The sequence below is a fragment of the Tenrec ecaudatus genome, chromosome 11, assembly GCF_050624435.1.
Source record: "Tenrec ecaudatus isolate mTenEca1 chromosome 11, mTenEca1.hap1, whole genome shotgun sequence".
Taxonomy (NCBI): domain Eukaryota; kingdom Metazoa; phylum Chordata; class Mammalia; order Afrosoricida; family Tenrecidae; genus Tenrec; species Tenrec ecaudatus.
Genome location: NC_134540.1, coordinates 109129341 through 109155767, shown reverse-complemented (window position 1 = coordinate 109155767; position 26427 = coordinate 109129341). Strand labels below are relative to the sequence as shown.

General features: G+C 39.9%; 1 protein-coding gene across 1 annotated transcript in view; it reads right to left on the bottom strand.

Annotated features, from left to right (window-relative positions):
• The window catches only part of WDFY2 (WD repeat and FYVE domain containing 2), a 211489-nt gene that overhangs the window by 85088 nt on the left and 99974 nt on the right, over nucleotides 1-26427 (bottom strand). The window contains exon 3 of the mRNA XM_075563489.1: nucleotides 15447-15520. Coding sequence (XP_075419604.1) covers nucleotides 15447-15520 — 74 coding nt within the window. The remainder of the gene's footprint in view (nucleotides 1-15446; nucleotides 15521-26427) is intronic.

The following is a 26427-nucleotide window of genomic DNA, read 5'->3' as shown; positions in this document are numbered from 1 at the left end:
ACTGAAATGTTTTAAGGGGCTGATGAAGCACTGTAAGCGCTTACTCACCTATGCCAGGAAATTTAGAAGACAATTACTTCAACAACTAACTGAAAGAGAGCCATATTTGTACACATCCAAAAGAAAAATGACTCAACAGAATACTCAAATTCTAGAATAATATCATTGATATCACATGCGAGTAAAATTTGCTACAGATCATCCAACAGCTGCAGGAGTACAATGATAGGGAGCGACGAGAGGTTCAGGCTGGATTCAGAAGAGGGCATGAATAAGGGAAATCATTGCTGATGCCAAATGGCTCTTGACTAAAAGCAGAGAATACCAAACAAGATGTTTATTTTTTGTTTTATTGACTATGCCAAGGCTTAGACTGTGTGCGTCATAACCAACTGCGGATAACCTTGTTGTATCCTCTCCCGTATTCAGGTGGACACTGACTAAGGAAGACTGAAGAATGATGATGCGTTCGAAGTGCGGTGCTGGAGAGGAATGTTGGAAATACCAGAAACTGCTAAAAGAACAAACCAATCTGTCTTGGAAGAACTCTGGCCTGCGGGATCCAACAGGAAAGGATGGTGAGACTTTATCTTACATACTTTGAACATGTGGTCAGGAGAGACCAGTCCCTGGAGAAGGACATTGTGCTTGGTACACTGGAGGGGCAGCGAAAAAGAGGAAGGACTTCAAGGAGGTGGACTGACATAGTGGCTCCAACCAGTGGGCTCTGGTATCGGAACAAGTGTGAGCATGGGGTATCTCCAGGTAGTGTTTGGTTCTGTTGTGCATAGGGCCGCTGTGGGTTGGAATCCATTGGATGACACTTAACAACAAAAACAACACGGGCTCCTTCTTCAAGTCACAACAGTGATGCCACTGATAGGAAATTTTGTCGGGGGTGTGGCCTACTCCTATTTAGGTCGGCTTTGTGGAAAGGCTTGTCTCTGGCTGGTCTGGATCCTGCATTTCGCAGCGAGCTCCAGTTTTGAGGCTTGAGTCAATGCCCTGGCATATTGCCTGCCAAACCTGGGAGCTCTCAGCTGCCTGCCATGATGCCTTGGCCTCAGTTGACTCCAACATCACCAACTGTGGTCTTGCTGCTTCTGGGTTTGTCTTCCTGCTTCCTAGCTCGTCAGCTCCAGCAGCTACATGAGTTGTGAAAACCTTCAATTTAATATCTGACCCACAGACTTGAGGCAGATTGGATTTACTCACTTCTACAACTGTGTGAGCCACTTTCCTAATATAAAGTTCTTTCTTTCATATAAGCATCACTGGTTTTGCTTCTCTAAAGAACCTAGCCTAACACATGAGCCTTCCTCCAACTGCAGTGTTGTGTCCTTCATGTAAGTCATTTCTTGATTTATGGCATACTAAATGAATACATGTGGTAAAAGAATACAACCCTGCTGTTCATCTTTCCTGATTTTAGAGCACACAGTGTCCCCTTGTTCTGGTCCAATGGCTGCCTCTTAGTCTATGGGTAGGTTCTGCATGAGCACTGTTTATTATTCTGGAATTCTCACAATATTATCCATGATTTGTTATGATCCACATAGTTAGATACCTTTACAAAGTTAATAAAGCACAGGTAAACATCCTTCTAGTACTTCCTGCTTTTAGCCAAGGGTCCACCTAATGTCAGCAATGTTATCCATCCCTCATTCCACATACTCTTCTGAATCTGGCTTGAATTTCTGACAGTTCCTTGGAAATGTACTATTATAACCATTTTTAAATTATCTTCTGCAAAATTTTACTGATGCTGACAGGAGCTTATATTTATGAAGCATTTGATAAGGCAAGCATTATTCTGTACTGTGTCAGATAATCTTAACACATTGTGGAACAGATATACTTACTGTCCCTATTTATAAATAAGGAAATTGAAGCATGGACAGAAAAGCAATGTGTCCAGCACATCACATTTGACACCAATATTCTGATTCAGGAGCCTGGACTCTTAACTTCTAGCCACTATTAACCCAATAGATTAATTCATTCACTCACTTACTCATTGTGTTAGTCTGGGCTGACTACAGAAACAAATTCATAGGCATTCATGTGTGTATACAAAAGAACTTTACATCCAAGAGCAATTGTATAGCAGGGTTCAAGCAGACATAGCCACTGCCTTGTGGAACATGGCTAACTACACAGGTCTGTGTCACTTAACGCCTCTTTGTACTACATCCAATGGCAGATATAGCTGTAGCACCATATGGTTTTATTGGTTTTTTTAAAGCACAAGGAATTCTTCTGTTTATTATCCCCTTATAATAGTTTTAAAGCAGTGGTTCTCTACCTGTGGGTTGTGACCCCTTTGGGACCTGAAGGACCCTTTCACAGGGGTCACTCAATTCATAACAGTAGAAAAATTACAGTTATGAAGTAGCAACAAAAATAACTTTATGGTTGGGGTGGGGGTCACCACAACATGAGGAACTGTAAAGGGCCACGGCGTTAGGAAGGTTGAGAACCACTGTTTTAAGACTCCAAACAAGACTCTTGAAACACAGGATCCCAAAAGGGATACTGACCAGAGAGGCAGAAGACGTGGCTCAGGGAACAGGCGCGGGGGTTGGGCTGCTTCTATTGCATACGAAGCACAGAGGAACAGGCAGAGCTGGGTGCACGCCACCTCTTCCCAGGCTGTCTTTCCTTTGCTTCACTCCCACTGGCGCAAACCACCATCCCTCCAGCCTCCGCCAGATGCTAGAGTAGGAGCAGCAGCAGCAGTGATACGGACGGCCAGAAGTGGGCTCCCATATCGCCTTGATATGACGTTCGCTTAAGGTCCGATTTCACAGAACATAACCTGGACAGTAAGCAATGCAAGTCTGTATATGCATTAATCACATTTCCATTCAAGCAAGTACAAAACAGCAACTATTACAACTGTCACAAAGGACGGGCACCCATTGCTACAAAAACAGACGTGTACTAGTTGGAAGAAATGAACGGAAAGTTAAATTGAAATCTGAGGGATGAGAGGAGAAAGCACATCCAATTCTCAGAACAATCTGGAGGCATGGTAAAAGTAGGGAACACGGGACGCAAAAGGGATTGAAATGCCAAGAGGAAGGACACTGACGGAAGGAAAATGAAACTGTGGAGGCAGGCAAGCACCACACTTGGTAGAGTCACAAAGGCTATGAAAAAAGTGTTGGTCTGACCCCCTTACTGAGGGGTTGCAGGGAGGAGACGAGCCAGTCAGGGTGCAGGGTAGCAACGATGAAACATACAACTTTCCTCTAGTTCTTAAATGCTTCCTCCCCCCACTATCATGATCCCAATCCCACCTTACAAATCTGGATAGACCAGAGGATGTACACTGGTACAGACAGGAACTGGAAACATAGGGAATTCAGAAGAGATGACCCCTTCAACACCAGTGGTGAGAGTGGTGATACCTGGAGGGTAGACGGAAGGTGGGGTAGAAAGGGGAACTGATTACAAGGATCTACATATGACCTCTTCTCTGGGGGATGGACAACAGAAAAGTGGTTGAAAGAAGACATGGACAGTATAAGATATGGCAAAAATAATAATAATTTATAAATTATCAAGGGTTCATGAGGGAGGGGGGAGCAGAGAGGGAAGGGGAAAATGAGGAGTTGATACCAGGGGCTCAAGTAGTAAGCAAATGTTTTGAGAATGATGAGGGCAACAAATGTACAAATGTGTTTGACACACCATGATGTATATATGGATTGTGATAAGAGTTGTATGAGCCCTCAATAAAATACTTTTTAAAAAAAGATTATGCAGTACATGTAAGTTAAACTAGATAATCCTTCAGAAATAGTTACAGGAGTAACGGTTCCCTGAGGGTGTGGGAAGCGGGTGAAAAGGGGGGTATGGATAGAGAGTTGAATGCCATGATGACTGTAGAACCTCACTTGGTGGGACTGAACAACAGAATTGAATGTGGATAAATATACTGGACAATGTAAGATAAGTCAATACAACTACTATATATTTTTAATGTAATTTTATTTGAAAAGATCTATAAAAAAAGAAGAAAATTTCAGGTTGAAAAGCAACTCCAATATGAAAAAAAAGACTGGAGGAGGGACAGAAGCTAACCAGTGGCAGAGGTAGCTGAGGAGAGCAAGGAAGAGATGATGGAGCACTGCTGACAGTGGCTAGAAGCTGAGAAAGAGGTGCTATGAGACCACACATTACAGCTAATAAAGTTGGGGAGGGGAGGAAAGATGCCAAAGACCCCGGGCTGTGTAACAGGAAGGACCGAGCCTTTTATTCACAAAACTAGGTGACGCTTAAGAGAATGAGGTCTGTGGGGATAACTATGAGTCCGATTTCGAACCATTTAATGGGAACTATTAAGATCTCAGAAAAAGAACTGGATCAAGATAGGCAGCCAGTTGAAGTCTTAACATATCAGAAATTGCCCATAGAAAAAAGGAAGAGTCTAGAAGTCAATGCTGAGGGACTCCGACAATAAATGGCAGGTTACAGGGCATTCTGTGATGAAAATAGGTTTGAAACAGAGAGTACCAGGAAAAGCAGGGGAGTGTTGTTGTGGATTTATATATTTTTAAAGGATTTTAGGAAGAAACAGTGAATAAATGCTGAATGTCAGAGGGAGGTAAAATATAATGAGAACTTAAAAACATCAACCAGATTTAGCAACATGGCGACCTTTTGAGACCACAGCTAGAGCTGTTTTGTTAAGAGGATGAAACTGCCAGGCAGACTGGAGTGCTCTGAATATAAAGCGGGAAGGAAGAGAATGTAAAATGGGATTATAACTCTTTTTGAGAAGTACGATTTTGGAAGAAAGGAGGGAGATATGCCATTAGGTAGAGAGGAATAATGGTTGAGTGAAAATTGTAATGTTTTACTTTTAATTAAAAAAGAGACGTGAGTTTGTTTACAAGCAATGATTCAAATAAGAAGGAGAGATAAGAAAGATATAAAGTGTATAAGATGGCACAGGGAAGCAACTTCTTATACTTTTTTTTTAACAGAGTAAATCAATTGCTAGTCAATGCCTTCCTGAAGCACAGAGATGCTACCTTGATGTGACCAAGACAAGATGAATACCTGCTAAAACAATACAATTTCCAATAGCGAACCCCTTTCGGAGAGTTAATTCCTGTAGATGGTGTATTCATGATTTTAATCCACTCTTCTCTCTTTAGGATATCCTCAGCATTTAATATAAAATACAGAGCACTTTGGATGCTGTGACAGATATTCATGTTACATTGTCAGTCTAATAATTGGATTAAAGGACCTTCCAAAAATGTACAATTGCAATAGAAGTGCCACAAAACAATGTAGGATCCAAAACACAGATCCCTCTTTCACTACTGCTTGACCAAGTTACTCGACATCATGTAGGTACTAAGGAAAAGATGGCATCCTACATATACTGTTGTTGTTAGATGCCGGTGAGTTGGCTCCAACCCATAACGACCCTGTGCACAACAGACACTGCACAGTCCTGTACAAGGGCATGTGCCAAATTAAGGGGGGGGCAGGCTTGTTTCCAAAAAGCTCCGTGATCCACACAAAGGTTTTATTTTTATTTTCTATTTTTAAAAATCATTGTATTAGGGGCTCATACAACTCTTATCCCAATCCATACATACGTGAATTGTGTAAAGCACATCTGTACATTCATTGCCCTCATCATTTCTCAAAACATTTGCTCTCACTTAAGCCCCTGGCATCAACTCCTCATTTTTCCCCTCCCTCATGAACCCCTGATAATTTATAAATTATTACTTTGTCATATCTTGCCCTGTTTGACGACTCCCTTCACCCACTTTTCTGTTGTCTGTCCCCCAGGGAGGAGGCTATATGTAGGTCCTGGTAATCGAACCACACAAATGTAGAAGACACAGTAACTCCCACAACAGCAACAGTTGAAGGGACAATAAAACAACCTGCGTGAATCAGAGACTGTGAATAAACAGTGAACAACTGGCGCCCCGCACTCTACACTCTTCCTGCTAAGCTTAGCTTCAGCACCAGAAGTGCTAAATACATATCCAAACGAAAGTGACTCACTGCCCGAGTCGATTCTGTTTCAAGGTCACACACACACACACACACACACACACACACACACACACACACACACAGGAATTCCTCACACAGGAAAAACCCAGTGCCATAAAACAATGAGATGGTAGAAATAGTAGTCTTTGATGGTAGAAAATGAATAAAATCAATCTCCATTAATTTATCTCTCATTCATAGTGATCGCATGTATGTCAGAGTAGAATCATCTTCTATTAGGTTTTTAAGTGCTGATTTTCCTTTCAAATAGATTACTAGGTCTTTCTTCTGAGGGAACTCCGATGGACTTGAACTGGAACTCTGGATTAACTTCTAATGCCAACTGCCAAAATCGTAAGATGGTTTAAATAATAAACCAAATTCACTGCTGATTCTGAGTCACCAAGACTATAAATCTTCATGGGACAGAGAGCCTCTTCATTCCCCTTGAAGTGGGTGGTGGGCTTGAAGCACCAACCTTGAAGTCAGCAGCCGAACAATTACCCAACAGTGCCACCAGAGCTCCTTAAGTGCAAATAATAGGGGCTTATAAAATAGTTTAAGGGAACAGACTCTGTAAGCTTCTAGATTCATATTTTTCTTCAGGACTTCCTATGACTTTTTTCACATTTACCCTGTTGAGCTCACAATTGGGATATTATTCACATATTGATACCACACAAGAAATAACGGAAAGCAAGGAAATGCCAGCAGCATCCATTCTTAAGGAAACATAGAAAAGTTGGAGAGCATCATTAAGATTGACATTTGGCAAGTCTGCTATAACACTGCTGCTTCTACAAATGGGTGCATAAGCAAATGTGGCGAAGAAAGCTGATGGTGCCCGGCTATCAAAAGAGATAGTGTCTGGGGTCTTAAAGGCTTGAAGATAAACAAGAGGCCATCTAGCTCAGAAGCAAAAAAGCCCACATGGAGGAAGCACACCAGCCAGTGTGATCACGAGGTGCCAAAGGGACCAGGTATAAGGCATCATGCAAAAAAAAAAAAAAAGAATATGTGTGTGTGTGTATATATATATATACCATATTGAATGAAGGGGAAGTGCAAAATGGAGAACCAAGGCCCAAGTGTCGGCCACTGGAGATCCCCTCATAGAGGGGTTTAGGAGAGGAGATGGGTCAGTCGGCCACTGGAGATCCCCTCATAGAGGGGTTTAGGAGAGGAGATGGGGTTTAGGAGATGAGATGTAGTACCGATGAAGAATACAGCTTTCCCCCAGATCCTGGATGCTTCCTCCCCCCAACTACCATGATCCGAATTCTACCTTGCAGGGCTGGATAGGGCAGAAGTTGTACACTGGTACATATGAGGGCTGGAGGCACAGGGAATCCAGGGTGGATGATACCTTCAGGACCAAGGGTGTGAGGGGCGATGCTGGGAGAGTGTAGGGTGAGTGGGTTGGAAAGGGGGAACTGATTACAGGGATCCACATGTGACCTCCTCCCTGGGAGATGGACGGCAGAGAAGGTGGGGAAGGGAGACTCCGGATAGAGCTAGATACGACAAAATAACGATGTATAAATTACAAAGGGCACATGAGGGAGGGGGGAGCGGGGAGGGAGGGGAAAAAAAAAGAGTACCTGATGCAAAGGGCTTAAGTGGAGAGCAAATGCTTTGAGAATGATTGGGGCGGGGAATGTATGGATGTGCTTTATACAATTGATGTATGTATATGTATGGATTGTGATAAGAGTTGTATGAGTCCCTAATAAAATGTAAAAAAAGAAAAGGAAAAAAAAAGAAAGAAAAGAAAATGATTAGGGCAAAGAATGTCCAGATGTGCTTTATACAATTGATGTATGTATATGTATCGATTGTGATAAGAGTTGTATGAGTCCCTAATAAAATGTAAAAAAAGAAAAGAGGAGAAAAAAATGATTAGGGCAAAGACTGTACAGATGTACTTTATACAATTGATGTATGTATATGTATGAACTATGATAAGAATTGTATGAGCCCCAATAAATTGTTTTAAAAAAACACAAAAACATTGCTGCTTCTAAGCTTTTCAAAGTGAAGTTTCCAAAGGAACTCCCTGCAGCAATTGATTAACCAGCTGCAGCCTGAATGACTGCAGGGGAAGTGCTTTACCTATGGGCTACCTGTCACCCCTTTAGCATGAGACCTCGCCATTTAGATTTGGTCCCTGTAGGCTCATTACAATCTACATCATATAAACTCACACATGTAGTCAGATTGAATCCTCAAATTGCTCCTTTTCTTTTCCTTCTTGTAGTAAAATGATAATGGCTCCTGTGAACCCTCACTCACTAGCAAACTATCAATTCTTTAGTAAACAACACAGGGTCGTTTCTTGCAATGGGGCTGGTGTGTAATATGAAGAAAACCTGCCCGTGATCAGAAAAGTCCTTTCTCTGCTACCTTGGCCTTGACATGTCACTTTTTCAATCGAGGTGAGAAAAGCATGAGGAGGAGAAAACCTGCAGTCGCTATCCATAAAGATTCTGCCAATGCTTGTTCCACTGTGAATTCCATCATGAAGAGCAATTTCAGAACGTTATCTGCCAACCTTTATGATAATAGTTGAATGCAAACCGTTTGCACTACCCAGAAGGCTTCCTCTAAGGAATATCATAGGTGAAATTAGATGACAATTCAGAGGTGTGTTTAACAGGTTGCTAAAGTAACTTATAAAATTTGAGAATCTCCAAATCAGCAGTTCTCAACCAGTGGGTCACAACCTCTTTGGGGGGTCTGTGATAGGTAGGTTTATTGTGCCAATATGGCCAATGAACACATGTGGGATTAACTGAAGAGCAGAGAGATAAATGGCTCAGCAAGCCTTGCCTTTCTTGTCTCTTGCTCTTTGGTTATCGGAAGAGTGTGCGGCTGCCTTAGCTTGTTCTCTGCCTTAATTTGCAAGCTACACTACCTGTGGGACACCTAACCCATGGACTATGTCGCTGTAGTTTGTGGTTCCTTCAAGACCTGCTTCACCACGCTACTGGAGTATACATTACTTGAGCTGGGGACTGTCAGACCCTGTCATCTGGTTGACTGTTGGTGACCTGCCTTGTTGTTTGCTTCCTGAGACGGGATAGCCTGAATTGCTCTTCGGGACTATCCAGCAGCCTTCAAGACTTGAAGGACTGCCAGTGTATTAGCTGTCTCATGGGAGTGAGTTGCACTGAGCCATTTGTACTGCTTTATAAATTAACCACCTGTTTATTTCTTATGATATATATATATACATATATTAAAATCTTTAGTGTCCTGATTTTGTTTCTCTAGAGAACCCTGTGTAACATAGGATTGAACAACCCTTTCACAGGGGTCACCCAATTCATAACAGTAGCAAAATGACAGTGATGAAGTAGCAACGAAAATAATTTTATGGCTGGGGGTTACCACAACATGAGGAACTATATGAAAGGGTCACAGCACTAGGAAGGTTGAGACTCACTGCTCTAAATAATGATAAATTATATAAGGCATATTCATTTAATAAGCCCAAAAATTCAATAAATTTTTAGTCTTGGGTAAATAGAGGCAAGGAAAGATGTATTAACACATTTGAGGGTCTCATAAACGGTCTGGAACACATTATATTTCTATCCTGGTTTCTTTATTTGGTTGGCTTACTGGATTTCTGGTATAAATTTCAGATAGTAGAGTAAATGTGTCAGACTTTTCCATATGCCCAAACTAGCCATTTCAATACAGGAGCTGCTCAGACTGTGTCAGCTGCTGAGAGGATAGTTGACGTGCTGGTTAATGAGCAATTTATAATGCTGATGAGTTGAAATAGCACCTTGTTTAAAAAAATAGAGCTGACATGCCTTTTTAAAAAACATAATTTTATTGGCATATGCTTCAGATATCATACAATCTAATCAGTCAGATTAAGAAGATCTGGGAAATCGTCATCTCGATAACCTTCAGAATATTTTCTTCTCATGTTCATTGCTGTTAGCTCCCCATTGCCCCCTCCTCTCCCATGCTGGGCCTAGGCAATTACCAATCCAGTTACTGCATCTATAGAGCTACCTATCCGGGATTTCACATACAGAGTGTCACATAAAACTCAAATAGGAAGCAAACCAACAAAACCCAACAACAATGACTAGACAAAACACAGAAAACCTCCATTTTTAAAATGGCAGAAAATATTAAAAATTAAAAGAACTTTAGAATGAGTCAAAATAGAGATCAAAGAATAAGGCCTTGCATTTTAACCGAACTACACTTGCCATAATTGACTTTACAATGCTGTAAAGTGAGGCTTTACTGATGCTCTGATAGCAAGGTCATTCACATCTCTTGATGATGGTCAGAAGGCATTCATCCAGAGGCCGGATCCGTGTGGGGACCCTGCAAATGGATTCTGAGCTTCCACTGTCATCCATAGCCTTATGCAAACTAAGTGTTCACAATTATTTAAAATCCTTGGCGCACACATCTTGGCATGCTTCTTCCATGTGGATTTAGTTGGCCCCTCACCTAGATGGCTGCTTGTTTGAAGACAAGCGCTTGGCCCCAGATTTTATTCTTTCTGATAGTCGGGCACCATCTTCTCTCTCCACCACACTTTGCTATAACACCCACATCTTCAGTGATCACGTCATGGGGTTAGGTATTGAACAGAGCCATGTCGTAAGAATGAATTGTTCTCAGACTGGCGCTAAGGTTAAATGTGAATGCAAAATCTATTCAAATAGCCATGGTTTATATATGTCCTGGTTAAAAAGACAGCATTATTATTTTGTTGAAAGATATTAAGTTATTCTCATGGGGCATAGGGTAGTTTTATTGATACCATTAATTTTTTAAAAACATTTTATTAGGGGCTCATACAACTCTTATCACAATCCATACATATACAAACATCAGTTGTATAAAGCACATCTGTACATTCTTTGCCATAATCATTTTCAAAGCATTTGCTCTCCACTCAAGCCCTTTGCATCATGTCCTCTTTTTTTATATATATTACCATTAATTTAGCCACTGGTACACAATTTAAATCAGTCAAGCAAAGGAAAGTATGCACACATAAGGCAATTTTATATTAAAATATATAGAGATATTTGTACAGATTATTAATTTAGGTTACTGGACACTAATTACACTAACAATTAACTTTCCTCAACACTCATCCACAGAGGCAGAACTCGGCTATATATGTCATAAAAAGGCAAAGAGAGTATGAAAATAGCATATATATATATATATATATATATATATATATATATATATATATATATATATATATATATATATGGTATTCTTGACTTGTCATTTATTGGGTACTCTCAGGTCAAGAATTTTGAATCCAAGTCTAACGACTTCTCTGTTGATATCCTTAGGATAGTAGTCATGTACTTTTCTCACAGTGGGGGCACTTCCACCTTAAGCCTATAGGAATATTTCAGTTTCTTTAATATGTTACCAGTGTGTTTAAGGTAAAGTGTAGTTCGATTAGTTAGAATTCCAAATCAAATCCTTCTGATGTCGTCTATGAAAGATGCTGTGCACCTTGGAAGGACAGAGTCTAAAGTTCTGGTTGTCTATAATGCACAGTCTGAATCACCACAGGCTGAATATAACTTGGTCGAAAGTGTCCAATTACATCTATGATACTGAGCTTGGTTCTCCCATTAGTGGTCTATAGCCTGTTAATCTTGAGCGTTTTCCCAACAGCATGTTGCTTGCTGCTTCTTGAATTGGGTTTTCAGGAAGGTTCACTATTCACTCTTATAGGGGGTATCTGTGAAGTTGGGGTAACTGCAGAGTTAGCTTACATGGCAAGAACTGAGTAGTCTTTTCCTTCTCTATGGATCATGGGAAACTGACTCAATTGAGGTGAGGTCCTATCAGAATGGGTTTTTAAATGTATAAAAAAGAAAGGGTGGGGGTATTACATGGTTCATGAGCTCTAGGCAGGCACAGTATCCTTGTACCCTAGGAAACAGGAATATATTAAATAATTTGAGAACAGGAGCCTCCCTTTGTCTCAGTGTCTATTTTTATAGTAGTGGTATCATATAATATTTGTTCTTTAGTGATTGGCTAATTATACTGAACATAATGGACTCAAGGTCCATCCATATCATGAGGTGTTTTGAGGTTTCCTCACTGTTTTTCAGGGATGCATAGAATTCCATTGTGTATAACTATAAGATTTTATTTATCCATTTTTCTAATGATGGCTATCTGGACTATTTCCAGCTTCTTGCTATTGTGAACTGTACAGCAATAAACATCTGTTCTTGTTCTGCCTCTAACGTCTTTAGAATATATGCCCAGTGGCAGCATTACTGGATAGCATTGGATTTCCATTCCCAGCTGTTTTAAGCAGTATTTTATCACTTTCCGCAGTGATTGTACCTGTTTAAAAACACACCGACAATGTGTAAGAGTTTTCATCTCTTCACATCCTCGCCAGCATTTGTTGTTTTCCTTTTATTTAATTCATCTATCATTGTGGGTGTAAGGCGTTAGCTCATCATTGCTCGTGCATTTCCTCATGTGTTGATTAGTCATTTGACTGTCATTTTTGTAGAATAGTCTGTTCATGTCTTCTGCCCACTTTTTAACTGGGTCATTTGTTATTATTTCGCTAAGGTATTGTATGTAGAGTTCTATAGATTTTGGTCATTAGATCCTTGTCCACTGTTTCATTGCTAAAAATTATTTCCATCTGTGGGCTCGTTTTATTCTTTTGATGGAGTCTTTTAATGTGTGCAAGTGTTTTATTTGTAGTTGACCCCAGTCATCTATTTTGGTTTCCACTGTATGTGCTTCCTTTATTGTACTTGGCAGTCCACATATGCCCTGCAATAGGGCCCTGCAGTTTGTCCCAGTTTTCTCACTGATGATCCTTCTAGCTCTGGGGTTTACATTTAGGTGTTAAACCCATCTTGAGTTCCTTTCTGTGCACGGGGAGAGATAAGGGTTCTGCTCTTTTGCATATGGAGATCCAATTTTCCAATACAATTTGGTGAAGAGGCTGTCCCTACTTCAGTTGATAGTTATTGGTCTTTTATCAAAGATCAGTTGCCTGTGGGTGGATGCATTCATATCTGGGTTTTCTACTCTGTTCCTTTGGTTTAGTATATCCATCATTGTACCAGTACCAGGCTGTTTTGACTACTGTGGATTAGTAGTAGGGTTTAAGGTCAGGCATCTTATCTGGTTCTAATTTTTAAAAGTTCTTTGCTTATCCTGAGTCTTTTCTCTCTCCATATAAAGCTGGGAATTAGTTTTTCTTTTCTTTAAACAATGAAGTTGGGGTTTGGATCAGGATTGTGTTGTATCTATAGATTGCTTTAGGTACTATATACATTTTCACAAAATTAAAGAGCCACTTTTAAAGAAATTATATCCAACAACTCAGAGTCCCTCCATCTTTTTCAGAAGATAAAGGTAGGATAGATTTGCTACCAATACTGTACGGACACCCAGAAAAGCTCATGAGCTCACTGATGAATTTCTGTTCTGGTTTACTGGAAGTTTCATTGACTGAAGGATAGAGGCGAGGGTGGTTTCACCTATTACGGCAAAAATGCTCCATAATTTGTTTAACTTTCTTGTCTTCAAAGTCAAGTTTATTAGAAACTCTACATTGACGTCAAGAGCTCCAACTTCAACTCGTGTCATATCCACTTTTATGGAAGTAGGCCAAGAAGTGCTGAGTAATAGATGGAGCTCAATCTTCTCAGATTCTCTCTGTAGTGAGCACTTCTAGTCATTCAATAATCAGCTCTCCTTTTTCTTTTAAAAATAAATTTATCCCCAATCTCCTCCTTTGTTAAATGGCTCCCCATAAAGCAGACAGTGATCTTTGGAGTAAATATCTCTCGTTTTTCTAAGAAAGAAGTTACATTACAGACCTAGCAAATGTTTTCGATGTTACTGAATTTCCATAAATATTTGTTACTTAGCTGATTTATATACAAGAATATTGCTATAATTTCCTTAGTTGTTTCCGGGTTAATGTTTTGCTTAATCAGATGAGAAATTCCAGTCTCCCTGTTAACATCTATAGGAGCCACGCAAGAATACAAAAAAGGCCCTCATCCTATATGTCTAAATATTTATGTTATAAATCAAGGCAGCAAAAAATTAAATATGGTTTCTCCTCTAATCCTGACAAAACGAAAAAGCCAAGTTCAAATTTGGAATTCTTACAACTCGAACACAGTAATGTGGTGAAGTGAGGACCCGTCTAAGTCACCCCTTCTCTTCCTGTTCTCCAGTTCCTCTCCAGCTTCCTCAAACCACTGTCCCTTCGCCATCCGCCAGGCCTACAGTACTGGTGGCACATGCCGTGTTACTGAGGAGACGCCCAGGTCAAGGACCCTTGAAGCAGGCTCTGAGCTGTTTGGGGACAGGGAATTCTAGAATGCCAGTACCCGGGGTATCGAGGTCGAGAGTGAAGGAATAGTGTAGATGCATCTCCTTAGCCCCTCAGATTCTTCACTCTATGGAGAAGTGTGGCCACATCAACCAAAAAAACAAAATCATTCAAAGGCTACTGTTGATTTGATTCCAATTTAAGTGACCCTACAAGGCAAAAAGTAGAACTGCCTAAGGATCCAAAGGCTGTCATTTTTACCTAAGTGAATTTCCAAATCTTTCCTCTGAGGAGCAGCTGGTAGGTTCTAGTTGCCAACATTCGGCACCAGCCGGGCGTGGTGCATGCTACCTCCTGTAGCATGGTGAAACCTAAACCACGAGTCCCACAGCAGGGTCCTTCCCACCAGGATTGACGTCAGTACTAGATAATTTTACCAAACAGAGAATTTACCAGATTGATCTTGCTACTGTTTAATATACTAGATAAAAATAATACCTAGAATTCTAATCACTTATCACTCTAGTTTTCTCAAACTCTATCATCGAAAGGTTTAGTACTTCCCTGAATCTATCCTACAGATGACATCTAGAGTCTATGCTTTACAAACACATACAACATTACAGGAGTTGAGAAGGCAAAGAGAAGCAGAAACAGGAGGAGCAAATGAAATATCAAAGACAAGATCAGACATGCAGATGGACGAGAAGTCAGTTGCTTATGTGGAAAAGCTTACTACACCATGCTTAACCAGCTGAACAAAGTCACTAGCATCTTGCTCTCACAAGAGCAGATTCCTACCGTTCACCTGACGTACCCACACTCCTGCCTAGCCACAGTGTGCATGGCAAATCAAGCTGAACCTATCTTGCCAGCTTTGAAGCCAACAATTACGACATTTCTCCCTACCCAGAATCCTTCACCACAACTTGCTGCACTGCAGTTTCCACATTACTTAGCAAGAATTAATCAGCACATTTTAAAATAACGAATAAATAATTCTCATCACAATGCATATATGTATTTCACAAGACCGTAAGTCTTTCAAGTGGGAATCTTATTTATGTGTACTTACTGAGATTGTACCATTGTCTAGACCTATGGACAGTCTTCTGGTTTCCGGGTTAAAAGACATGCATGAACATGGAGCTGAAAGAAATGAACATGTTGATGAAATTAACAGAGTATGTCTAACTAGCTAACAGTGCATGGCTATTTCCCAAAAAAGTTCATTTAAGTCCCATATCAGAAAATCAAAACAACAATATTACAGTCACCCTCTAATTTTTTAGTTATCCTTTTAATAAATAGAATAAACAGGATATTCTCCAGTTGGGTCAATGCCAAGGGGCATAGTCTCTGCTGCTCTGTCAGCATCAAGTCTAAATTGGTTTGACTAAATAAACAATACTTTTTCTTCAGAATCTTTCTGTCACTAATCTTGCTCTCCTGTTCAGACCCTGTTTTTAAAAGAAATAGCTTGTCCATTCTGAACTAAAAAATAAAAAGATATTTTTACACGGCTGCCCCCATCCCCACTCCCAAGCCCCACCCCAGCCAATACACACATACTAGAGCATACTTTTCCCCCTCTGGTTTAATGCTGAGAATTGATCTTGGGCATGTAGCCCAAATGGAGGCTTTTACTCATGGTATTCATGGGACTCTGTTGAAGGCTGTTGACTGAAAATGACTAAGGATTTGTCTCAATCTAAAGGAGAACCAACTAGAAAATGAGGAGGCACTCCAGGGCGCAGAGGCAGTGAGTCACACACGCATTCCTAGGTTGGGACTCCCTCATCCACAGTGCTGAGTACTGAGCGTGTTCTGCACTGAAGCACATCAATGTGGTGGCAGCCGCGCACAGTCAGTAAGTGCCGACCAAACAGTCAGCGTCTGAGTCTACCTTCTCCATCTACACTTGCTCCTAAAGAGTCAAAAGCCTTAAATTACTTAAATGTCTTGCCCCATCTTCACAGTAAACCTGTAAATCATGAACTTTGCATCAATGTACAGCAAGACATTTTTATTTCTACTTATCACAGTTATGATTAGATGACTCACTCAAGGTCCGTCAAGGAATAAAACACTTGAGAAATTTCAAAAACTTAATTCAAATAAAGTTCCATCTTCAACAACTAAGATTATCTTTAAACCGTAAAAAAAACTTCAAATTCTACTAACAATGTCACTTCATAAACATAACACTTTGTAACCATGTTTCATTCTCTATAAAACAGTGCTGAACAACAAGCAGCAGCTGACTTTTTTCTATGTACCAAAAACAATTTTAAGAAAACCAACAACTTTAATTAGAATAGCACAGTATCTTCCTTCTATTTAAATACAAAATAAAATTAGATTCTCAAAATCACACAGCTGGGGTGGAGGGGGAGGGGTAGGGAGAGAGGCAACTACAGTGATAATTACCACACTGTTCAAAGAAAATCAATCTTATTTTTGTCCTTGGCCTATAAATCATGTTGACACAATTTCTAGAGAAGCTAAAATCTTCTGTCTTAGAATCCCATAAAATATGTGTAGAATGAACTCTATTTTGCGGACAAATATGATAGGTAAAAATAGCAGAAAAATAGGTATATTGTGGTCACACACATAAAAGTATGCATGCTAAAATTAAAAGTTTGTACCACTAGGTGTTTTGGTGACAATATTATGAACTAAAGTTGGTATTATTTCTTTACTGTTGTCTTTCATCTTATTATTGTGCTATTTGTGTTAAAATTAATGTTAAATATCTAATTAAAATATATAAAGCAAAACTTAACTGTCGCCTAAAAGATTACAGACTAGTAAAGAACAGTCTACCTGACCACCTATAAAGGCATTTTCTCTGAAATTCCTATCTAGTTAAGGTTTCATCTGAAATCCCACTGATTTCTGAATGTGATTTGAAAACTGGCACCCTACTCAATAAACCAGTTTCTTCTCCAGTTCTCAGCTTTATTTGCTCTCTATACTTGAAATGTGCACAAACAGAACAAAGGTATACTGCATGGATTAAAATCAGGAAAGGTGTGTGTCAGGGCTGAATCCTCTTACCATATTTGTTCAATGTATATGCTAAGCAAATAATCAGAAAGCTGGATTACATGAACAAGAATGTGGCATCAAGACTGAAGGAAGGTTTATTAACAACCTGCAATATGCAGATGACACAATCTTTCTTGCTGAAAGTGAGGACTCGAAACATGTGCTGCTGACAATTAAACGTGGCAGCCTTCAGTAAGGATTACACCTGAATGCTAAGAAGACCAAAACATTCAAAATTGGATTAATAAATAACATCATTACAAATAGAGAAAGGTTGAAGTTGTCAAGGATTTTTGTCTTACCTGAATCTAAGAGATCAAAAGATGCGTAGTATTAGGTAAATCTGCTGCACAAGACCTCTCTAGAGTCATGAACATCAAGGAGGTTACTTTGAGGACTGAAGTGTGCCTGACTGAAGCCATGGTATTTTAAATTGCCTCATATTAATGTGAAAATTAGACATGGGATAAGGAGACTGAAAAATAATCAATGCATTTGAACTGGAATGCTATTGAAAAATATTGGAAGTATCATGAACTTCTAAAAGGACAAGTATGGCCACAGCACTCTTTAGAGATAAGGAAGGCAACGCCTTGTCTCCCGTACTTTGGACATGTTGCCAAACATCATGCTTGGTAAAATGAAGAAACGGAAAGACCTCATGAAGTGGCTGGAAACCAAAGGCGCAACAATGGGCTCAGGCACAGGAACAGTTGTGAGGATGCTGGAGGGCTGCGCATGCAGTGTTTTCTTCTGTTGTGCATCAGTTTACTGTGCGTCAGAACCGACTCAATGGCACCTAAAACCAACAATCTTAGAGACACAGGGAACTCAAGAGACTTAAATAACAAGTCAATCATCAAATAGATTATAGAGAAACCACTTGCCTGCATTTCTAATACTTTCAGCCTATGGATTGTCTAGAAAACCATTCTTGCTGTGTGTGTGTGTGTGTGTGTGTGTGTGTGTGTGTGTGTGTGTGTGTATGTGTATGTGAAAGAGAGAGAGACAGAGAGACAGAGAATGAGAGTTTAGAAACAGCATTCTCAATATACAAGAATATACAAGGGGGTTTCAAACAGTTCTTGGAAAGTTCTTAGAAAGATATTTATTCCATTTTAGACAAAATAACTTTGTACCCTCTCATATTTCTATTTTTTGGGGGGCCACCTAATTTCTATTACTTACACCTATGATCTCTCATTTTAAGACTAATTTAATTTCTGTTCCTTGCTGACTAGTTTAACTTTGCTCAAAGAAACTGAAGCTTCACTGAAGGTTAAGCCTTGTTTGTCACCAGATACTATTTATGAAGCTTACATATCTATATTTAGGACTTCAACTGCCTAGAATATTTTTCAAATAAATAAAACATTTCATGTACACTAATAAATTAACCATTTTTATTGGTTTGTTTTCAGCCAGTATTAGTAAGATCAGTTTAGACTGAGTAGGATGACACAGTAAATTCATTAACAGTTATCCTTTTTTCTCCCAGATAAGTTGAAAAACAGTGATGAAATTACAATAAATTTTGCAATGCTGCCAGATGAAAAATAAACAAGAGTACACTAAAAATAAATTATGTAATTATTCAGATCACTAACATTTGCAACAGTACATTAACAGGGAGCTGCCACAGGATTAGGCCAGAGTCACTGCTGATGTCAGATGGATATTGGCTCAAAGCAGAGACTACCATAAAGATGTTGGCTTGCGTTTTATTGACTATTCCCAGGAATTCAACGTCTTAGATCATACTATGAACTATGGCTGGCCTTGAGAAGAGAGGAAACCCAGAACACTTCATTGTGCTCATGTGAAACCTGCACATGGATCAAGAGGCAGTTGTGCAAACAGAAAAGGGATTCTTGCATAGTTTAAAATCAGGACATGTGTATATCACGTTTGTATCCTCTCACTAAATGTGTTCAATCTGTATGCTGAGCAATTCATCAGAGAAGCTGGATCCTATGAAGAAGAATGTGGCTTCAGGATTGGAAGAAGGCTTATGAACAACCTGCAATAGTCACATGACATAACCTTGCTTGCTGAAAGTGAGGCGGATTTGAAGCACTTGCTGATGAAGATCAAGAACTGCAGCCTTCGGTATAGATTACTTGATGTTAAAAAAAATCATTACAACTGGACTAATGGGTAACATCACGATAAATGGAAAATAGACTGAAGCATTTTGCCTTGCTTGGGATCCACATCAATTCTCATGGAAGTAAAGACAAGAATACAAATGAAGCACTGCGTATTGAAAAGCCAGGCTGTTCCTTTGAGGACTGAGGGGCATTTGACCCAAGCAATGGTATTTTCCATTGCCTCATACGCAAGTGAAGGTTGGACATTGAATAAGGAACAACAAAGAAGAAATGATATATCTGAATTATGATGCTGGCATACAGAAAGAATCCTAGACTGATTAAAAAAAAAAAAAGAAAGAAATCTGTTTTGGGAGAAGTACGACCAGAATGCTCCTTAGAGGCCAGAAGGTGAGACTTTGTCTCAAGTCCTTTGCACACGTGTCGGGAGAGACCAGTGCCTGGAAAAAGACATCATGCTGGGTAAAATAGAGGCACAGCCCAAAAGCGAGAGGCCCTGGGTCAGAAGGATTAACAGAGTAGCTGCAACGATGGGCTCATAAATAAAAGCCATCGTGAGGCTGGCGCAGGACCGGGCGGTGCTTTGTTCAGTTGTGTGTGCACAGGGTTGTTATAAGTCAGAACCAACTTGATGGCCCCTAACAGCAAAAACAACATCTCTTGCATGCGCTTTCCCCCAGCAAGTTCACTGGCATACAATTCACATATTGTACAATTCAGCTGTTCAGTCACATACGATCATCACCACAATCAGTTTTAGAACATTTTCTTCATTCTGGAACACATCATTATTAACTTCTCATTTCCCCCCAACCTCCCCTGCCAGACCCCCCAGGAACCATTGATCCAGTTACTGTCTCTATAAATTTACCTATCTGGGTTTCATATACAGAAAATCATATTTTAAACTATAAAGAATAACAAAGTAAACCAGATAAAAATGTCAATCTAAAAGAAAGCAGAATATATTAAAAACCAGAACAAATTTTTAAAAATCACAAAGGAGATCAAACGATAGGATGCTAAATTTTAACCTAACTGCGTCGGCAACAATCTGCTTTCCAGCAGATTGTGCACGTTAGCAAGGCTGTTCAAATCCCTGTCCGTGGTCAGAGGGGTACCAGGGGCTGACTCCAGGAAAATAGCATCTTCAGTTTAGATCATCTAGGTTTCCCTTTATTTCTGATAAAAATCAAACTTCCTTGGTAAACCTAAAAGCAAAGCCCATTTGTGTCAAGTCAATGATACATTATAGTGACCTGACAGGAAATAAGGTGCCCCATAGTATTACCAAGGCTAAAATCTTTATGGAAGTAGCTTGTCTCTACTTTCTTCATCAAAGTGATGGTGTGTTTGAAACTGCTGACCTTCGGGTTAGCAGCTGAGAGCTCTAATAACCACTGAGCAAGCAAAGTTCCCTTCACCTTTGAACCTAGAGAATGAAACGATTATTTATATTTTTACGTCAGGCGCACGTCAGTCCTCAAAGTGATAACCTTGCTCTTCAACACTTTAAAGAGGTCTTGTGCAGCACATCTACCCAATGCAATGTGTCATGTGGTTTCCTGACTGCCACTTCCATGAGCATTGATTGTGCATATAAACCAAACAAAGTCCTTTATCAATCTTCTCTCCATTTATCATGATGGTATCTACTGGTCCAGTTGTGAGGATTTTGGTTTTATTTACGTTGAATTGGAATCCACGCTAAAAGCTGCTGTCCTTGATCTCCTTCAACAACTGTTTCAAGTCCTCCTCACTTTCAGCAAGCAGGATTGTGTCATATGCACATCACAGGTTGTTAATGAGCCTTTCTCTTATTCTGAAGCTGCAGTTTTCCTCAGATAATCTAGTGTCTCTGATTATTTGTTTCGGAAGAATTGATGCATTTGAATGATGGAGCTAGTGGAGAATATTGAAAGCAACACAGACTGCCAAAGGAACAAACAACTCTGTCTTGGAAGACGCACACGGCCAGAATAGTACACATACTTCGGACGTGTTGTCAGGAAAGAGCAGTCCCTGGAGAAGGACCTTATACTTGGTAAAGTAGAGGGGCATGGAAAAAGAAGAAAACCCTCAACAAGATGGACTGACATAAGCTGTGACAATGGGCTCAGGCGTAAGAACAATTGTGAGGATGGCACAAGACGAGGTGGAATTTCATTCTGTTGTACACAGCGTCACTACGAGTCAGAATTGACTCAGCAATGCCTAAAACAATTACATTTGTATTCTTCAAAATTCAAAGAGTAAAATAAACTGTTTTTACATACAATTCTATAATATATCTCTATATATCTCTAATGGAGAAATACACTTCCCAACTAGGATCTAAGAATTATTTGAAGATAGTATAAAAAATAATAGCCTCTCCCAATTATCATATTCCTCAGTCTACTAAGAAATTACTAGTTAAAGATGTTTTCAACGTCACCAAAACAAGTACTACCTTACAAACTAGAACCCCTGGCTCATTAGTTTAAGTTGTTTGCTACCACTAATCTACCGCTCTGAGCGTTCTTCAGAAATCTGATATCCAGCAAAAGAGGAGATATAAGCAGAGAAACCATCTGCATGTGAAGTTAGCTATTAAAAGCCCTAAGAAACCTAATCAAATTAACATTTGAAGTGTACATACAAAACAACTCATTTCTGTCTTGGACAAAAAGTGTAAGCTTCCCTGTTGCATGAAGATTATAGTCCCCAAATGAAATATGGAAGCCAGTCCAGTAATTAACTGCACAAATTGGTTATCAGGGATAATAACGAGAATACTAGATGAATATCAGATACAATGGAATGCTTCTATATTGTTAAGCACCAAGAACCTGGAAACTGTACAGATTTTTATATACCTAATTAACCTAATATTTTCACTAAGTTAGCAATAGAGAAAATGAAGTTTATCTGTTAGACAGCAAAGATAATGTAAAGGACTTGTAATTGGTAGTAGCACTATTATGAACATCAAATTCTATTATCACATCCAGGTACAGATTCTAACCTTCAAACTACGCTTAATATTCCCAGTCTAAAATGCTTATTTCAGGGTGAATGTAATGTAAATAATAGACTACACTGAAACTTCACCTCTTCATTCTATTTTACTAGTGTTTTCTGAGTACATAAGAGCACGTATCTGTACACATCTGAGCACATTATCTATGATAGTTAGGTTTATGGCAGCTTGTGGAGAATGTTTCTCCTCTTTATTTCCTGATGGCCTGGATCCTGGGTCTGACTTCTTGGGATCTAGGCTGGCAGTCAACCACATGGCTTGGTGGCCCTGGTAACTACCGGTGGTTTGCCATGTTGCCGGCTGCCTTAGAGAGCCATCAGACCTGTCGATCCACCTCTGCATCCACCTGCTTCATCCTGCTTCCCCAGTGTTGGTAGTTGCATGAGTCCAGAAGCACCTCTAGCCTAGCATCTGACTCATGGAGGTGAGCCAGACTGGGCTTGCCTACTCTGTCTGTGGCTGTATAGGCTGCTCTCCTGACATAAAGTTCTTTCTTATGCATATATGTCATCTTCTAATATATATGTAAGTGGATTCTCTAGGGAGCTTACCCTAACACAGTATTAAAACTGAGTGTCAAAACTGAAGGGCCCAACCAAAATTTCAGATTGGGTAAATATCATACCATGAGGCCAAAGTAAAAGACTGGAAAAAATATAACAAAATAGGTTGTCTCATGGCTGTGGCAGGTGTGCCTCCTAATTTGTAACTACCTTTGGGGAAAAAAATGTCTTCTTTTTAAATTGTGTTTATTTCACTGCTTTTGGGGAAATTTTCATAAATACTCAAGAGCTAAACTAAATTCCAACTTCAAGCCCTGGCAGTCAATGGATGCTTCCCAATTCCAACTTATTCCTGGTTCTAAAATCCTAGATCCTTTCACGTCCTATTCACTACAGCTTTGGTAGCCAAATGGATCTATCTATTCTCCATATGCAAAGGAGAAAGTCAGCAATGAAGCTTAAACCTGATACCTAATACTGAGAGCATTAAAAGTCCCCACACACCTGTCACATTACTTTATTCTATTCCTCTTTTCCTTTGTCTTACAGCATGAAGGCAAACCGAGTATTCGCAGGAACGTAGATCTACATTAAATTAACCATGAAAAGAGGCATGCCTATGTTTTCATGTGCGTTTTTCCTTCTTACTAGGGTGATGCAAATGTGGTGATTAAAACTGCATTATTAGAAGTCTGGAAATAACAACAACAACAACAAAACATACACACATTTCTATGGCTCCACCTAACTCTGTACCCTCAGAAAGGGTACTCTCTAGTTTCTAAGATCTGCCAGGGTGCCAACTGGATAGATTATAAGCTGATATTTTAAAAAATAATTAGTAGTTATCTCATGAGATAAAGAGGTCCCTCATGGTAGAAGCAGCTTACGAATGTGTATTAACTTAGAGGTTGGTAATTCACGCCTTTTCAGTGACTCCTTTCAAGTCTAGTGATCTGCTTTCTCAAAGATTACACTAAAAATAAAACAAACCATAAGACGATGGCACACAGCTCTGTTCTGTATACATGGGATGTCCATAAATTGGACCTGAACTGAAAAGCAACGAGATTTTTAAACTATTTTTTGCTTCTTTTATTTGGGGGGGGGGTTATTATGCAAGATACCATGTTCATGGATGACACATGGTGGCTAACAAAAATAATGGAAGTTCAAGTCCACCTAAAGGTGCCTCAAAGATGTCCCAACAAATCAGCCATTGACTATACTGTGGCGCTGGAACACTATCCACAACAGTGGAAAGATGGACACTGAAGTGCTCATGATGTTTACTGGATTTGCAAAATGGGGTACCTACATAAAGTTAAACACTAAGCAATAACAAAGAAACAAGTACTTGAGACATCTTAGACTGTGGATAAACCTGGAGGGCATTATGCTAAGTGAAATATTCAGCCATCAAAAGAAACATTTTATCTTATAACTTTTCTAACATGATGAATATATGTATACAAGGGGACTTAAAAATATTAGTTGAAAATAGAATTAAAGGTAATAAAAATTTCCCATAAGCTTTTTTTTAACAACCCACTCCATACTCGTCTACCATTGTATACAGAGAACAACATTCAACTAGGGATGTGGGGGAGAATGATTCATTCTCTAGACTAAAATGTGGTAGCCTCAGACCCTGTCTAGTTTCCGGGAAAAGATGATAATCACCACTAGCCCAAAGATGATTCATACAAAGTAGAGGTCAGATATACTTCCCTTCTCCAACGTCTTTAAAACAAACAAACGAACAATTCTGACACTTGTACATCCCTTTCACTTTCTTCAGCTGTGTTCAATAATTTATTACAATGGCCACACAGATCATAATCATGATTATGGGGGGTTTGTTAGGGAAGTAACAACTTACAATTCAGGATCAGTGTCAATGTGGAAATAACAATTCAGGAGACAAGATACATTTTTGCAGTTTTCAACCAAGAGGTGTCACTCAACTCCTTCTAGACCATCTCCACTGATGGCCTTTGCCCAGCTAACCAAATGCTACCGATCTTCAGCTTTGTGGACAGGTGTTGAGAGTCACCTCATGCAGCAAGAACATGTCCATCCTTGAGGCCTAAACCACTCAGATTTCTCATTCCATGCTCACTACGACTCCCTACCAAGCTCATGTTGCTGCTGTCTAGTGCAACACCTCCGATGGTAAAGCTCTCTTTCGGTCTCCTGGTATACAAGGAAGAGGGTCTCACTCAGGGATCCTATTTCTAAAGGATGTTCTCTGCTCCTGGATCTTCTTCTGGATAGTAGTTAAGTCTTCCAAAACCTCTTGGAAATTTACTCTTTTAGCCTTGCATGATGGTAGTCCACGGAAAATTTATTTACTTAGCTGTTGTCCATCTCTGCCTATTACTAGTCAATCCCTTTCCAAAAGTGGGGCCCTCAAAACCATCTTGGCAACACTCTAAGCCCAGGACCAGAAGGGTCATATATAAAGAAAAACCCATTGTCATGCAAGTTTGTAGTTACTTCTTGTTTGTGGTGATGAGAAAAGTAGCGCTGAATGTAGATGCAGTACGCAAAGCTTGGCCAAGGTAACCTCTGTATACACACACACATATACAGCTATTTCAGTAAGTAAACAGTATTGTTAATTTTGTTGAAACGGGTACTGTTACTAGGGTTCCAGTTTCCACATGCACTGGTTTCTTCCACATTTTGAAAGTTTAATCATGTCCGTGAAATCAGTAGATTAATGCATTTAAGTTTTCTCCTTGGGAAACTTGTCATGTTAGGGTTCCTTCAAATGAAAAGTCCAATCAAAACAGTGGCTTCTCAGGGGACCTCTAGGCTGGTTCAATTTAAGGAAGCCTGGTCAACTCAGAAGTTCTTATGACTGGTTTTTTATTTTGAGATTCCAAAGGGGCAGTCTTGATAGATTTTTCAAAGGACCCAGGATGATCACAGAGACTTACTAAGAAAAAGGTTACAGGAAGATGACAACGGAGTGACACATACCAGAGGGACTCCACAGAATTCAGTCCAGGAGAGTTACTTAGAGGGAAATCCAAGCGGCTGGAACTCAGAAGGAGAATCATAAAGATAGGTAGGCACCCATGGGGTTTTGAGGGGCTTAGAGCTTTTGGTTTACCTCAGTGAAAGCCGGCTGGGGCTTGACCTTGGCCCCGACACTGTCTCTGCCATAGCCGGGACCATTTGGAGCCTTTAGAGGGGGTTGACATCAACGCAGCCACAGTTTCCCTCTGCCTACCTCCAGGCAGGGACTGGACCCTTGCAGCTCCAGGGGCAGGGATGGGGTTCAGCTACATTGTTGCTTTTGTCTCCACTCTGCTCTCTGTCCCCCCACAGTCCTGGAGGTCTGCTCAGGGGACTTTT